Raw genomic sequence first — 17,859 nt, forward strand, 5'->3', positions numbered from 1 at the left:
GTAATTTAAAAGGAAAATAGGGCATTTGGCATGCAACGCACAGACAGAAACTTTATGTCCTGGATTACCTTGTGTTTTTTTGTATTTTGGATCGAGTTTAAATTCTTTCCTTTCACCAGTTGAAGGTCTCTCAAGTAACTTCTTGGCTGTACCTCTCCCTAACAATTCATCCAGCTTCGAGCGAGCAGGACGCAGTGTCTCTCTAATGAAAAAAGGGAAACAGGTGGAGTCAAAGAATGCAGGCCACATGAAATTCAACAGATGCTAGTATTAGTAAATACATACTCATCAAGTCTGCTTACTAGATACAGCCATATCCAAGACAAAAGAATGTAGATTCATGCATACCCTCCTAAACTTGGGTGCATTACGTAGGCTGGAAGAAGTGTAGCGGTTAGCGTAACGCTTTACAGCGCCAGCAACCTGGGTTCGATTCCGGCTGCTGTCTGTAACGAGTTTGTACGTTCTCCCCGTATCTGCGTGGGTTTCCTCCCACATTCTGAAGACGTACAGGTTAGGAAATTGTGGGCATGCTATGTTGGTGCCGGAAGCCTGGTGACACTTGCGGGCTGCCCCCAGAACACTCTATGCAAAAGATGCATTTCACTGTGTGTTTCGATGTACATGTGACTAATAAAGATATCTTATCTTATCTTAAATCAAGGAGCGCCATAATATCAGAGAATCATAGAAGCGTACAGCACAGAAATGGGCTCTTTCAGCCCACCTCGTCCATACTGACTATGATGCCTATCTACACTTTTGTACGATAAAGATGATCTCTAAATCTACCTCATCGTGGCCCTTGCACCTTATTTTTCTACTTGCACTGCACCCTCTCTGTAACGGTAACACTATATTCTGAATTCTGTTACTACTTTTCCTGTTGTACTACCTCGATGTACTCATGTTTGGAATGATCTGTCTGGATGGCACACAAAACAAAGTTTTTCACTGTATCTCGGTACATGTGGCAATCCCTTTACTCTTTTCCTATCGAAGTACTTGTCCAAATGCCTTTTAAATATTGTAGTTTTATCTGCCTCTACCACCTCCTCTGGCAGCTTGTTCCAGATAAAAGAGCCACTGTTCCTCCACTGAAAAATTACACTGTCCCATCGGCTGCCTCGTAGCCATTAATGAAAAATTATTTATCATATCATTAAAACAGAAATATTGTCAGGATCATCTTCAGGGAGGATGCTAACTACATTTTCCCTCTGTATTACAACAGTGATATTTCCAAACCAACAGTGACTGCACTTGAAAACATTTTGTTGGTTGTACAGTGCTTTAGAATGTTCTTAAAAGTATATAAAAATGCCAGAAAATGAAAGCCCCTTTCTTGTCTTTAACAGTCCAATTCCAACAGTAACATGAATTATGTTCCTTATAAACACAGTAAATCCATCAATTGTGAGTTTGCTTTGACAGATATTTTAAATGCATTCTTTAGGCTTTTGGTAGTGTGAAGAAAGTGGACTGTGAGAAGTACCAATCATACTAACAGACCAACATGAGACTTTAGAGTTATAGCATCATACAGCACAGAAACAGGCCCTTTGGCCCATCATGTCCATGCCGCCCTTGCATGCCTCTGAACAAGTCCCATTTACCCACATCGGTTTCTGCTTCACCATGCCATGTCCACACCCTCTGCACATTGCTCAGTCCTCTTCCAATCACCCTGCTCTCCCTGCGCCTGATTACTGTTGTGCATTCCTTGCTTAGTTGCCCCTTCGCTCTGTGCTGCCCTGGTTCACCCTGCACGGTCCTCTGGGCCACTGTCCTTTCAGGTCCTCCTGAGCTCCACCCTGCTTCTCCCTTTCAGATCTTCCAGACTTTGAAGGATCTCAGTAGTTAAGCATGCATCTAACTACACACCACTGAAATGGTCAACACACACTTACTCCTCCACTCTCTTCAATTGCTTTGATGTTTCTGGACTGTCTCCAAATCCAAGGGCATTCATAAGGTCAACTCCTTCATCATCAAAGAACAATTCATCCTTCCTCTGTGAAGTGGTCACAGCTGAGCTGGAGGGCACTGTGAGAAACATTCACAATGTTACATCATTAGATGAATCTTGTGTTCTGTGACTGAATCTGCCAAACTCATTGATCCTATGGATTGAGCCCAGCTGCAAATGGTGCTGGGCATCTCTTAAATCAGTCCTTCATCAATGCAGTAGTTAAGAATCAGTAAACACAGAACAAGAAAGAACAGCATTCCAATGTAACACTCGGAGCACTCACGTCATTGTAGCCATGAAGCAAATTAAAACTGAAAACAATATGCATTCACATAGCATGTTAGAATGTCCTCAAGGACTTTTTAAATTTAGGCAAATATATTCAGCATTTTGCAGATGCTAAGTTGTATATAAGAACGGTCAATCAGCCAGTTAATCTGCTTTTGGTGGTGTGAGATGAGTGGTAAATATTGGCTAGAACAAGTCCCTTCTCTTCTCCAACTAGTGCCTCAGGGATCCTTCACATATACCCTGAAAAGCATATAGTTAAATTTGCATCTTAAGATGATAATCTAGATAAAAGGATTCATTACCTCAACAGTATAAAAGTTCATAAAAAGTTGGAGGAGAATGTGTACAAAATTTGACACGGGTGAAAGACGTTGGTTAAGGAGTCAAGGCAGTCAAACAAAAATAGGAAATACATAAAAAATAAGCTAGTATTGTAAATAGTTAACTATTTAATTACTGTTATTGTTAGTCACTCTTTTATCCCGTCTATGACAACCAAGCTGATTGATATGCAGCACATCCCTTTATCAGCAGAAGTCTCAAAACTAAGGATAGCAAACTGATCGTCATGGAGTCCTACAGAACGGAAACAGGCCCTTTGGCCCACCACAACCGTGCTGACCTTCCCATCCATCTACACTAATATCACTTGCCCGCATTTGGTCCATACCCCTCTGTGCCTTGCCTGTTCAAGTGCCTGTCTAAATGTCTCTTAAACGTGGTGATTATATCCGATTCCATTGGCTTAAAGAACCATCAGGGTGATTGCCATATCTTTTTAAAGCCTAATATCCTCATTCTTTTACAATTTTCTTGAAATCACCAACATTTGTCTGATTCTGCCTCTATGAAGAGCCCTGAGACATATTACTAAAGACTCTAAATTTAAGTTGTTGTTGATGACCTTCCATTAATTCTTGTGAAAGTTTAATCATTAACTCTGCTTCTCTCTCCACAGATGCTGCCTGACTGCTGAATGTTTCCAACATTTGTTTTTATTTCAGATTTCCACCACCCGCAATGTCAAGAAGTGAGTTCAACTGTTGCTGTGTCACCACTGGTTCAAGGCCAAGATGGGGGGCAATTCGTTTGGAGGCTCAACAGTTGTTCTCTGTTTTGCAATGAAGTCTTTTCAAATCCTTTTCAATGAAAAGTTCCCAGCAACAAAGTTTGACCATTTTCTGAAGGCAAACAAACATGTGACATACAGTATATGAAATGAATGGCCATCAATAGTACTCACTGGTATTTTGAACAATGCCAGAACCTGGACATAAATTTGCCAAAAGGAGAATCAGCTATGAGACGCAAATTGAGCCTTATTTACTTCTTCAACACATAAAACATCTTTTGGGGGGGGAAATAATAAACTAAATTTGTAATCTGTTAATCAACTTAGGACCACTTAAAGATACCAGTTGACAGAAGAATCTGTTGCCACCCAGGGAAGCACAAGCTCATCTCTTCATAGGGAAAGGATGAGCCACAATAACCATCCTCAGTGTACGTTTATGATCAGCAGAAAAAACACACAGCACTGGTAGTATCAAGAAATGTCTTAAATGTCTATAATTTTCTGATGACTTGGGATTCTTCAAAAGCAGGGTGCCAAATAATTTCTTCCTGCCAAAATATTTTCCCAATACCTTTCTGCTCTTTCTTGTGTGCTTGGAGATCTATATTTGAGAGGCTAGGTTTCTGTCCTGACACTGCTGGTTTTTTTGGTTCCTCTTCTTCATCAGATAGAATTCCTGCCAACGGATCGTCTATATCTAGAAAGGACAGGAACATTAGGCATCAGTGGAACTATGTGGGACAGCCTCTGTCATTTTGCTGTCTTTTCATTTACAACGTGGACCCCTTTACAAGTTGACTCAGGCAGACAGAAACACAGAAGTAAAGGAATAGTAGTTATCATCTTGGTGTTCTTATCACTGATATAATATATGGATCTCGCTTCAAATTCTGTTTCCCCTTCCTCCACTTGGGTTAATAACTGCAGTTAAATAATCAAGTGAGTCCTGGTTTTAACAGGGAAGAAGCCTATAAACTGGATTAGGAGAAAAAAATGCAAGTGAGACATTATTTTGGACATATTTTGAAGTGTGAGACTGTGCCCACTTCCTGTTGAAGCCCTGCCACTGGGAAAATGGACAAGCACTTTCTGTTACAGTTCACTCTGGCAATGATGTGCTTTCTCCAATGTAATTTGAACATGTGATCACATTATCAACATTCATTACACCTCAGAAAAAGATTGTAACTTCTACCTGTAATGAACTCGCTGCTTAACAAGGAGGACATCCCACTGAAAGGAATCAACTGTGTGTGATCTAATGAGTCTCCCAGGATGTTATACATTAAAAATCACCCCATGATTTTGACTTATATAAAAATTAGTTGTTGGCAGGCCGCAGGTCAAGGCTGCTGTGAACCGAAGGTTGCATTGAACACAGGGACTCTGGACCATCCACTGCCAAGAGGCGTGATAAGCCACTTCATGCTCGGGGAGGTGTGTGGGATCTAAAGTGGTAACATCAAACGTTCCCCCCTGTTTTTCTTCATCCCTACCCATTTGACCTCATCTCAATGGAAGCGTGAGACTGCTGCCTGGCCAGCAAATGGCAGAGTCTGTGAAATGCAAGGGTTTTAGCCCTCCTTAAAGGGAATAAACCGCAAAACTATTTCCTAAAGGAAGGATGTCCCAATTTCAATTCTTGTGGGTGATATGCAACATGGCATTAGCACCACCTGTAGTGCCTATTTAGTACCATGGGGGAAATTCAATTCCTCAACAAGTTAAAACATAACACAAACATTCTAAACTCTGTACTGGAAGTCACGTGATATCACACAGCGCAGGAGTTCACAGACACAATGCAGACAGAGAGAAAGCAGGAACATCTAAGAGTGATAGTATCAAAGTGCAGCAGCTTCTGGTCATTTTGCTGGTTATTAGTTGTATCATTTGAACTGGGCACCACTGAAGTAAAAGCAGACAGTAAACCTTCAGAAATCACCTATCACAAACTAGTACTATAAAGATGTATTAGAAGAAATGCATGGAGGATTAAGCATCGAGGAAAGGGCTAAGATTTCAGAGAGACATTCATAAAGGAACACAATGCAGTTTTCAATCTGTGGAGGAGTGCATCTTCTAGACACAAGAAGAACAAGGGAAGATCAGGTCTCCTGTTCAACATCATAATTACCTTGCTTTGTCATCCTTAAACCAACATCCTCCTCATCTGAGGCTTAGCATAAAAACAAAAATGCAGAAAAGATTTTTTTATTGTAAGACAAGCATGATCGATTACTATTGAGGTTTGTACGACTCACACATTATTTTCTGATAACAGAGGTTCTACTACATACTGACATTCAAAACATAATTACCAGCCGATAATGCAAATAGCCCCAAAAGATTAGGCTTTTGAGGATAAACTTGATTTTGCACTATAGTGTAAAAAGATGAATAGCAAATAGGCAATATTCACCAGGTCAATGGAAATAAAAATCAGCAGATGCATCACAGGTTGCCAATTCCCTGTCACCTGTACTGTACTACAGCACAAAATTAGAAGTAGTTCATTTAGTTTTTAATCCACTATTTCGACTCTGATTCTTCTCCCCCAACGTGAGTTGCCACCCACAACATAGATCAAGTCGAGTCTGTCCTGAAGCCACTATAACTACCAGGTCACCTAAGGTGTTTCAACAACCCTCTCCCATTCTGCCCTGTGACCAGTTAGTACAAGGTTAGTTTTCAGTATAATTCATTATTCTTTCAGCAGAAACACCCTGGTAATACCCCTTTCATGTTCAGACAAAACACAAATAGCTACACCAAATATCATTTTTTTAAACTATGTCCATACCATATTCAATCAGATTTCTAAGTGCTAATTATTCACATTAAGAATGGTATCAATGAATTTAAAAGTAATCTGACTCAAAGACTTCCCTGAAAACATTTATTTACGATGACAACAAAAAAATGGATACAATTTCTACCTAGAAACTTTTATGTCGAGTGCAATTAGCAAAACTGCAATACCTTTGGCATTATTCTTAACTATGCAAATTGTTCATCTAAAATGGCAGCTTAAAAGCTTAAAGCGACATCATTAGTCACATAAACAGAACTGCATTTTAAACATAAAGCCAGCTTTTGCTTCAGTGTAAACATATTAGCTTTATAATCAATCTGTGCATTTGATGACTCACCATCAAAAGTGAACTTCTTGTAATGATGCCTGGAGGTGGTAGCAGTGGGGTGATGCCTTTCATCCTGACCAGATAAATCTGCAGAGAAGGGCAAGTGTTAACTCGAGCTTTTTGGATTTTTAATAAATAACACTTAAGGAGAAATGTGGTATTGGTATTCATTTATTATTGTCACTTGCACCGAGGTACAGTGAAAAAACTTATCTTGCATACCGATCATACAGATCAATTCATTACAGTTACATTGAGTTAGTACAGAGTGCATTGATGTAGTACAGGTAAAAACAATAACAGTACAGAGTAAAGTGTCACAGCTACAGAGAAAAGTGCAGTGCAATAAGGGGCAAGGTCACAACAAGGTAGATCGTGAGGTCAGAGTCCATCTTATCGTATAAGGGAACCGCTCAATATTCTTATCACAGTGGGGTAGAAGCTGTCCTTAAGTCTGGCGGTACATGCCCTCAGGCTCCTGTATCTTCTACCTAATGGAACAGGAAAGCAGAGAGAATGACCCGGGTGGGTGGGGTCTTTGATTATGCCGGCTGCTTCACCAAGACAGCGAGAGGTAAAGACAGAGTCCAAGGAGGGGAGGCTGGTTTCCAATGACGCGCTGGGCTGTATCCACAACTCTCTGCAGTTTCTTGAGGTCCTGGGCAGAGCAGTTGCTGTACCAAGCCATGAAACATCAGGATAGGATGCTTTCTATTGCGCATCGATAAAAGTTGGTGAGAGTCAAAGGGGACAAACTGAATTTCTTTAGCGTCCTGAGGAAGTAGAGGTGCTGGTGAGCTTTCTTCGCCATGGCATCTGCGTGATTTGACCAGGACAGGCTGTTGGTGACGTACAGACATGCCAGTTCAGGGTGGACACAATACTGGACCTGTCACCTTCGGTTGTTCTGCCTACAGGAGCCAGACACCACGCAGCATCCAGTTTGTTCCATCCAAGGCTTTGGATTTCAAACGCGACTGATGCTTCATGTGGTGAACCAGTTGTTGGTGCCCTGCATCTACATAATTCCAGTGCACAAGAATCTGGCAGGCACCTCCTCGTGGCACCCTGCCTTCCTACACCAATAAAAATATGAACAGATAGTTTGTTGCCTCACGGGTTGATCTTTTCCTCTCCATCTTCCACCCCAACTATTCCAACAGTCAATAACTTAAAGGGTTCAAAGTTCAAGTTACTTTATTGTCATTCACCCACATGCAGAAGACACAATAAACGCAGACAAAAAAAATTGTGCAAGTACAAATAGTGCAAAAAATGGTACATACAGAATACAAATTTAGTGCAGAGTTAGTGCAAAACTGAGTTGGATGAAGAAAATACAGAACTCAGTGTGTTGCACTAATTGTATAAACGTGTTCAGCAGCAACCAAAGTTCTTATATGCCGTTGTGCAAACCAGGGCTTTTGACGCGGCATTTGTCTGAAACTGTCTCCAGGGTATTCAGAAGCCTGACAGCCTGGGGGAGAAAACTGTTGTACAGTCTGGTAGTTCTGACCCAGATGGTCCGGTACTGCTTGCCAGACGGCAGTGGGACAAATAGGTCGTGGGAGGGATGAAAAGGGTCACCTACGCTTCTGCAGACCTTGCATGCTAACAAAACTAACAAATGTTGAATTACCTACCCTACCCAAGTTGACATGTGACTTACTTCATTTTATAATTGAACCTCAACCAGAACGATACTCAACAGGTGGGAGTCTAAAGGTTCCAGGGCACTGAAATTATGGAGATGCAGGGCACCAACAATGGCCCCAATATTCCCTCCCACCTGAGGGATGAAAGCAAAACCTTCCAAATCCCAGCTGTGAACAGCCATCCAGAGGAGTGGATCAGACCAAACAGGACCTGCAGTCTTGAAAGTTAAACCGCTGAATGAAGCGGACTTTCTGTTGGATAACAAAGACTTCTGGTTTCCCTTCCCCGTCCACATAAATTGCTCCTGTTAATATTCAGGCCATGGGTTTAATTTTCCTCTTTTATATCTTGAAATCTCCACTGACAGTCATCGCACAAATCAGGCATTGTTTTGCTTTATAACAAGCTTTATCATGACCGAACAATATATTCTGATACCAGATGACATTTTGAGGTTAACAGAAGATTGTGTAGGAATTAGATAGACTGGGAGGGTTTCCAACTTTTATGTAAAAAAAAAGCACAAAATGAGCTCTCCTTTCCCAGTACAGCTCAAATTTCTTCAATTTTCTCACAGATTTGTGGAGCTTTCATTATTAGTTATAGTTACCTTTCACTGTTGCAGGTCTATGTGCTGTTCTGGAGGATTCTGGTTTGGAGTCTTCTGTCACAGCATGATTTCCAGCAGGTTGATTTGGAACAGAAGGCAGGTTCTTCTTTTTCCCAAAGAGGTCAGCATCCATGTCATCAATATCCTGCATATTAAAAAAAAACAATAAAGGATAAAGACTGCTGGTGGTTCTGGCAGGGGATTAGCAATTTAAGAGGTCAGTAGTTCAAAAGAGACCATGGCCAAGATGTGAAACTGAAGTTGATAAATCTTGTAATGAGGACTGGCCAGATGAAGAGTCTCAACCTGAAACATCAACCGTCCATTCCCCTCTACAGATGCTGCCTGGCCCACTGTTTCCTCCAGCAGTTTGGGTTTCTTTGCTTCAGATTCCAGTATCTGCCGTCTCTTGTGTCCCCATTGTCAAAGTCCAACTTATTTAATAAATATCCTCCAGGGAATGGAAGGAAAGGATGCCTACTTGGCCTGCCTGGCTTAAACTCCAATCCCACACCTTGTGGTTGATTTTTAATGGCATCACAAAGGGCTCTTGCCCACGTTGCCCTTATACCAAAGGTAAATGAAGAAAGATCTCCACTGTAAAACAATGGAAGAGTCAATTGCATTTTCTCTAAAAGGATGCAGCATTCTTTTTGAAATACATTATTTTTTCCACCTTATCAAGATTCCACTCAGTGGACTTCAGAAACTATGCACGGCATTTCATAGAATATTATAGTTGAGAAAGGTCACCATGATTGTACTGATTCTTTAAAATAGAAACCATAGAAAAACTACAGCACAGAAAACAGGCCATTCGGCCCTTCTAGTCTGTGCTGAAACATTATTCAGCTAGTCCCATTTACCTGCACCCAGCCCATACCCCTCCAGACCTCTCTCGTCCATGTACTTATCCAATTTACTCTTAAAAGTTAAGAGCGAGCCCGCATTTACCACATCAGATGGCAGCCCATTCCACACACCCACCACTCTTTGAGTGAAGAAGTTCCCTCTAATGTTCCCCCTCAACCTTTCCCCTTTCACCCTAAAGCCATGTCCTCTCGTACTTATCTCTCCTAATCTAGGTGGAAAGAGCCTACTTGTGTTAACCCTGTCTATGCCCCTCATCATTTTATAAACCTCCATCATATCTCCCCTCATTCTTCTCTGCTCCAAGGAATAAAGTCCTAACATGCTCAATCTTTCCTTATAACTCAACTCCTGAAGACCCGGCAACATTCTTATAAATCTCCTCTGCAATCTATGCAATTGGGCCTATTCCCTGGTCTTTCCACACTGCCCTGCAAACATTTCAATTTTCTTTTCAAATTTACCTTCAATATCCTTTCAGATATTAAATTCCAGATCCCAACACTCACACTCTTATTTCTTCTCCCTCCCAATCCCCAGTTCTTCTATCAATCACGTATCCTCTGATTACCAACCCTCATTGTATGATGCTCCACTTATTTACAAAATGGTTTCCAAAGTCTGATATATGAAAAAGCAAACTTCCTTCATGGAGATGTGGCAAGGGGAAGATCCTAGCTGATACTGAAAATTCACTGCAAGTTTGGGTGGGCCAAGTGGCGCAGCTTCACAGCCCCATCGACTCAGCTTCAGTCTTGATCTCTGGTGCTGTCTGTGTGGAATGTGCATGTTCTCCAGTGACAATGTGGGTTTCACCCGGGTGTTATGGTTTCCTCCCACGTCCCAAGGAAATGCAGCTTGGTCAATAAATTGGCCACTCTAAATTATCCCTAAGGTGTAGGTGAGTGGTAGTATCTGGGTGGGAGATCATGAGAACGTAGGGAGAATAAACTACAGGGAAAAAGTAGCAGGGAACAGGATTATGCTATAAACTGGCATAGACTCAATGGGACAAAATTGCCTAGTCTGCATAAGGAAATATGGTTAACAGCTAACACAATCAAAGACACAAAACTGAAATAAACAGATAAATTACTGTTAAAAAAAAATTAGCATCGTACTTATAGTCTAGAAATGCCCAGAGCTTATTTAGAAGCAGGTATAAAATCAAAAACTGCAAGCTCCGATACCCATATATAAAAATGGCCAGATCTGAGACATTAGCAACTATTGACAAAACCCTCAAAGTAGCAAAACATTTTACAGAAAGGATCGAGGACACAAATGCTGGGAAGGAAGTTAGACAGTAGACTGAAGACATTTATAAAGAAGCTGTGTTTAAGACTGGTGCCTGAAGATGAGGAGGGATGCAGCAAGGGAGACGGGTTTGAAATGAGAACTATAGCATTGGTGGATAATAGCGCTGCACTTTTGACATTAGTGCTAAATTTGGAGGAATAAACATCTGAAGAGATAAGGATTTGAGCTGGAAAAGGGGAAGAAGCCACAGTGGAGAATTTTGTATTCAGTGCAGACCTACACTTAAAAGTCCGCCCCAAATGATTAGCTGCTTTAATCCATTAATCCAGAACTTTAATCCAGAACTGCTGTAATCCATTAATTGTTTTTGGGTAGAAATTAGAGCCAGCAATAGTGATAAGTTTTCAGGACAGAAAGTGTGGGACTTGGAGGAAATCTTTCTGCTCCCGTGCACCTGTTGCACTCGTAGTTCCAGGTGGTAGAGGTTGTGGGCATAGGAGTCGGTGTTAACTGTGGTGCATTATGTAAGTGATACACACTTCATCCACTAGTGGAACAAGTGAATGTTTAGGGCTGTGGATTGGGTACCAACCACATGAGTCAATTTGTTCCTGATGGTGTTGAATTTCAGGTTTTGTTGTAGATGCACCCACCCAGGCTAGCAGAGTGTACAGGCGACCCCTGCACCACAGCAGTTTGGGTCACTGAAATTCACCCTTACAGAATTCACAAATCACTAACCAAAAATTTGATATATGGAATAAAATTCACTTTCACGGAATTTATGTGATGAAAGGTAAACAAAATATATTCTTTACAACTTGCGTTTCTTGACTGATGCGCAGATGATGCATGTTCACATTACAAAAAAACCACGATATGGACTGTTTTCTAGGAACAATTTGGAGTCAGAGAGCGATTCACTTTTTTGCAAAAATGTATTCATTTTTCAGGGTCTGGGTGTCACTGGTTAAGGCCAGCATTTAATCCCATCTCTAATTGTCTTTTGGAAGGCAGTGGAGAGCTGCCTTTCTAAACTGCTGCAATCTTTCTGATATAGTATTCAGTGATACAGTGCTGTCGGGTCCGGAGTTCCAAGACTTAGACCCTGCAACAATGAAGGAACAGCAATGTCAGGATCGTATGAGACCTGGAGAGAAAAATACAGGTGGTGAAGCCCTTGCCTTTCTTGGTGATAGAGGTCACAGGTTTGGGAGGTGCCATTGGAATAGACTGGGCAAGCAATAGCAATGCATTTTGCAGGCGACACAGTGTAGCCACAGTGCTCCAGTAGGAGGGAATGAATGTTTAGGATGATGGATGGGGTATCAGTCAGATGCCTGCTTTGTGCTGGATGGTGTCAAGCTTTTTGCTGGAGATTACCACACCTGTGGAAAGGGAAACGAACAGCTAGACCTAATTATGGGGCAGAATGTATGTTGTACCGTTTTAGTTGTTAGAATTTGTTTAGGGCGGAGGTTGGGTGACTGACTGTGTTGATCTGGCAGGAAAGACTCTCTACATAAAGCATTATTCTAATTCTTCGATTTGCATATACTGTTGGGCATATACTCATTTGCATTCCTGAATTTTCTGCTCTAGGTTCAGTTTCTGCATTTTACCCACTGCTCAAAAACTGGCCTGTTCAAGACAAAATCAAACAGAGTGCCACTCAGACTGAAAACGATATGGAGTACGTTTTTTTTTACACAGAGTGGTGGGTGCGTGGAACACACTGCCGGCAGAGGTTGTGGGGGCAGATACATTAGGGACATTTAAGAGACTCTTAGATAGACACATGAATGATAAAGAAATGGAGGGCTATGTGGGAGGGAAGAGCTAGATAGATCTTAGAGCAGGATAAAATGTCGGCACAACATCGTGGGCCGAAGGCCCTGTACTGTGATGTTCTATGTTCTACAGTATATGTAATTATGGCAGCAGGGAGTATCTATGGGATTGAATTGTAATCTTAGGCCTCAATTGATGTGGATAAACCAAGAACTGAATCCATTTAGTCACTAGGTTCTATAAAAGAGGGCACAGGGCAACCATTATAACTTGTAACACATAAACTTACCTTCATTGTTTCTAATAGGGCCTGGTGATCAACCTCTGAAATCTCAGATTCCTACAGAAAGAAAACAGTGCAAGTCCTTTAAACAATGCTCTGTGCTGTTACTTCAGCCAATTATTCCATTATTGTCAAGAAGTCAGCAACTTATTCCCAATTTGTAAATACATTTCTATTTCTATTAAAGGCTTCCACAGGCCAAATCCTATCAGTTCGGGGGAGGGAGGATGATAGATGAGTACAGATGGGTTTCAAATTTCAACTTCCTACAGTTGATGGAGTCCCAAAGACTGCCTAATTAGTAAACAGTGTGTGAAATTCATTCTCACAAAGTCAGTTAACTGGACAGATTATTCTCAAAGCACAAAGCAGTTTAATGAACAAAACTTGCCCTGAATTAGGATTCATGATAGATCAGTTAAAATCCACATAGCCTTGAAAGTGTCAAACAATTAGTATATACAATCTTCTAAAACAATCTCAAAACACAATTCTATTTTACCCTTCTCATCATCTCGTCACCAGAAGGTGCAACTTCTGAGCTCATATGGCACTCTGATTATAGGGACATTGAAGCACAGAAAGTAGGAATCAGCCATTTGGCCCTTCAAACCTACTCCCCCATTCAATACAATCACGGCTGAACATATATCTCAATAAGAAACTACATTAGATACAGACAGTTCTCGGAACCCTTATATGACCTGGGGACTGACTATAATTAAAAAGAACAGTTCTCCTGTTCAGGGAAAGGTGATCGGTGCAATTTCTGTGGTCCGGATATCCTGTCTAGTCTCTAGTCCAGCACTAGTCTGGCACCTTTGGGACCCGACTAGGGAGTTTCAATCTTACTAGGCGTGAACCAAGCAATAGTAAAGAAAGACACACACTCACATCGTTGTCCTTGCCAGCCTCCTGTGCTAATTTATTAAAAAAGTCATCATCCAGCAATGATCTGAAAAAGAACAACACCTACTGCATTAATCGCCAAATATAAGGGAGATCCCCCCATGGTTTTAGTTACAGTATACATTTCTATAGTAGGGACAACAGTATTTGGCAATAGTGTTTCTGTTTGAGTACATTCCATTGCTACTTGAAAGCTAAAATTAAGCTTTCAAAACCCATTAAAGCGGTCTCCGCACAATGCAAATATTCACACAGCATAGTTATTATTCCTGCAGTCAGTCAGGCTGCTAACCCGTACTTTTTGTTGGTTCTGGATGTCATGGTAGCCGATCTCCTGGGGACACTTCCTGATTGTATTGTTGGGAAAGCAGATTTTCTGGAAGATCTGTCTGCAAAACAAAGTTCCAGAAATAAAACAGTTGATACTCCAGTACCTTCTCAAACCATTAGTTAAATACAATCCTTTGAATTATTTTGTCATCCCAACTCAGGAGATGTAGTTGAAATTGCAGGGTTCCCAACAACTAGTTAGGAGTTACCATAGACAGCAATGTAAAGCAGTAATGTGATTCGCCAATGTAGAGGCACAATTTATTTTTTAAACTCAACTGGAAGATTGTCCTTTCTCATCTCAATTTAATTGACAATGGAGTCTCTGTACTCATTTAATTTTTTTGCTCTCATTGGCTGAGGTCCAAACAGACCACCCTCTATGTCCCAAAAATCAATACCTCACAGCAGTGACCACACTTCATTTGCTGTTAATCCCTTTGATAATCCTAATGTCATGAAAGGTGGTGTACAAGTTGTTTCCTTCCAACAAAGGGACTGTATAACTGGCAAGTTGCATGATTTTACTAAATTAAGTAGTTCTTCTGTGTGCTTCTGGAATGCAAACTGGTCAATAAAATGGATGGTCTCGTGGCAGAGACAATTTCACATGGAGAAACGCAACAACTGTGCAAGAAAAGCATGCGTGTATTTGAATCATACTTGCAATCATTTCACCTTTATTATATATTAAGTGTGAGTAGTTTCATGCACCTGTTGAAATCAGTAAGCACTAACTGATGCCAGTTTCCAGCTCCTAAGGGCAGCTGACTACTGGAGTCATCGAGCGTGTGCAAACTACATGGTGCAGCTTAGCAGGCTGGCCCACTCCCTGCACCATTCCTGGTCCCTTAGGCTGAGAAGAAAAGGAAATAGGAGGAGGTAGCAAGAGAGCTCACTGCTGTGAGTGAGGCATCTGGGACCTGGTCCTAATTTCAAAAGAGCTTAATGACCTTATTGATCTGGACAAAATGAGTGGAGGTTGCCATAAATTCCCAATTGCCACTAGCAGTGCTGTATTTTCACACTTACCAATGTTCCAAAACTCATATACATGTCTCACTTAGAGCTATTCAACCATTTCATCTATACACACTGAACCACATTCCCTAAGTCTTTTCTCTGTCCTGCAAGAGAAGATCACTTACAACAGGTGACCACAGCTACAAACCAGAAGAAGCATCTCCCAAGAGTGACTCAGTCATTTATGAGTGTTTCCTCCCATCATGAAAGGAAGCCTTGATATTCCACCTTTAAAGGCTGTTGGCAAGGTAGGTAAGTAACTAGATGTTTGACTCCAAATCACAAAACATCCTCAGGGTACACGAAAGGTATTTGGAAGGCAGGCACAAAGGTGATTTGTGAATGATTGCACAGCAACATTGTTAAGTGATACCTAAAAGCGTTAATGATGAATTGCCTGGTTTGATTTTAATTTGTGGTGGTGGTGCGATTGAAATGGTCACTAATGGGCAAAAAAAAGCGCAGAAAATAAGTCAGTAAAGGGATTTTTTATTTCTCAATTCCTTGGCACAGGTAGAAGTTGCAGGAAAATCACTTTCGTTTTTATTTATTCATTTGTTGGGATCAAGGCATCGCTGCCAAGGTCAGCAATTAATTGCCCACACTAAACTGCCCTTGAGAAGGTGGTGGTGAGCTGCCTTCTTGAAATGATGCTGCCCTTCTGGAAGAGGCACTGTTGGGGAGAGAGTTCCAGGGTTTACACACCACAACAATCAAGGAACAGCAATATATTTCCAAATCAGAATGGTGTGCAACTTAGAGGCAAACATGTAGGTGGTGGTGTTCCCATGCGCCTCTTGTCCTTGGTTGTATAGGTTGCAGGTTGGGAGGCGCTATCAGAGCAGCCTTGGCAAGTAACTACGATTGATTTTATAGGGGGTACACACTGCAGCCACTGTGTGCCAGTGATATCAGGAATGAATGTTTAGGTTAGGAAGAGTGACCAATCAAGTGGGCTGCTTAGAAATGGAAGGTGTGGTGCTTCTTACGAGTTGTTGGAGCCCGCACTCATCCAGGCAAGTCGAGAGTAGTCTGTCACCCTCTTGATTCATGGTTTTAGATTGTGAGAAGATTTTGAGTGGCAGGATGAAAGCTGTTCATTGCAGGATACCTTGCCCTTGTAGCTACGGTATTTACATGGCTGGTACAGAATGGCTACTTTCCACTTATGCTGCCAAAACCTCTTCCAAACCTACCACAGTGCTTACGTGGAGAATACTCAGATAGTTGTTCTTATGGGTCCAACTGCAACACAGAGAATGAGCAAGCACACAGCAAGGAAAGTAAAGTTTCAATGTTTGGTTTAACTTAGTGTGCCACTTGAAGGGGTTCACATGTCCACTGGTACTGATGGTGGAGCAATTTTGTGTTTAGCTTTCATGTTGCTGCCATTTAAGTGTACAATGAAGACTGCTGTAGCATTAATGGTGCACTGTTGTCACAGTGGAAGATGACATCTCTTCTCTCAGAGGATCTCTGGAATCCTCTATCCCAGAGGGTGACAGAGGCCAGATCATTAGATATATTTAAGATGGGCATAGGTAAGTATTTGATAGATCAAGGAATTAAGGATTATGGGGAACCGGACGGAAGAGGAGTTGAGCACAGCATAGATCAGCCATGATCATACTGAATGGTGGGGTAGGCTTGAGGGGCCGAGTGGCCTACTCCTGCTATTTTCTTGTGTTCCTCTGCATTCTTGGAATACAGTGCAGCAGCAATTATTGTCATAATGGGATAGAGCATTGTTTTGAGCCTCTGGGACTCCACTCCCAGGCAAGTTGGTTGCTTCCATCCTTGTAATGTGGACTGCACTCTAAGAGACAATTGGGAACTTGAGTCCTAGTCAAGTCCTACTGCATTCAAAGGGGCAAGTAAGCAGTTTTCCTCAGTGTCCTTCAAGTATTACAGGACTGCACTGTGGCACAGACCTTCTTATTGCTTGTGAATATACCCTGTGGAGCAGAGTCCTCAAGAGAATTTTCATGATACAACAGCATATTCAAAGAGAGCATCTCTCCATCACAGTCAGCCGTCATCCTCAACCCCACCTGCTCCTACTCCTGCTGTTGCGAGGGATGTGCACTAATTACAGCAAAATTATGTGGCATGCAGCAAAAGATAACAAAGCATGATGCACTCTCTGCAGAGGACAGCCTGATCAATCCAAACACCATAACCTCATTTTGACATTCTCCAAAGTTAACCAGTGTCTTTGGTTATAATGTTGATCTATAACCAGCAGCCTGGATTCACATGAGGAACTCCCTTCTCTACAGAAACATTCCTACATCTGGCACAGTGACTGACCAGAGGAAGGAAGAGTCATACATGCTCCCTACTTATATGGCAGTAACAATAAGGGGTTTTTGTTGGTGGTCACATACCACCTGAATGTTCAAGGATTGGAATGTTCTTTCCATGGCTCTTTGCAGTTCGTGACAAGCTTTAGGTTCACATGTGGGGCCCAGAGAGCCAGAAATCCAATCTACAACCTTTTGAATGCTTGGGAAGCCCATAATCTAGTCTCTACTGGAATTTCTCACTCAAGTACCGAGGACCCTTGATGTCCAGTTTGCAGCTGTGGGCAAAGGGCAGATCTTATTTGCCACTGCCTTAAAAAAACCGTAACCTTGAAATTCTCCA

General features: G+C 41.6%; 1 protein-coding gene across 6 annotated transcripts in view; it reads right to left on the reverse strand.

Annotated features, from left to right (window-relative positions):
- The window catches only part of LOC127579804 (fas-binding factor 1), an 83,855-nt gene that overhangs the window by 54,238 nt on the left and 11,758 nt on the right, over positions 1-17,859 (reverse strand). For 5 of the 6 annotated variants that reach the window (XR_007957728.1, XM_052032748.1, XM_052032751.1 and 2 more), the window contains exons 5-13: positions 14,159-14,249; positions 13,846-13,906; positions 12,958-13,008; positions 8,748-8,892; positions 6,491-6,568; positions 5,476-5,517; positions 3,910-4,035; positions 1,911-2,046; positions 69-202 (exon numbers count right to left, since the gene is read on the reverse strand). Coding sequence is in view for 5 of the 6 variants with exons in the window: in XM_052032748.1 (XP_051888708.1) it covers positions 69-202; positions 1,911-2,046; positions 3,910-4,035; positions 5,476-5,517; positions 6,491-6,568; positions 8,748-8,892; positions 12,958-13,008; positions 13,846-13,906; positions 14,159-14,249 (864 nt within the window). In the remaining variant the exon portion in view is untranslated. The remainder of the gene's footprint in view (positions 1-68; positions 203-1,910; positions 2,047-3,909; positions 4,036-5,475; positions 5,518-6,490; positions 6,569-8,747; positions 8,893-12,957; positions 13,009-13,845; positions 13,907-14,158; positions 14,250-17,859) is intronic. The other variant, XM_052032752.1, reaches the window with a different exon arrangement.

Source organism: Pristis pectinata, chromosome 18, assembly GCF_009764475.1.
Source record: "Pristis pectinata isolate sPriPec2 chromosome 18, sPriPec2.1.pri, whole genome shotgun sequence".
Taxonomy (NCBI): domain Eukaryota; kingdom Metazoa; phylum Chordata; class Chondrichthyes; order Rhinopristiformes; family Pristidae; genus Pristis; species Pristis pectinata.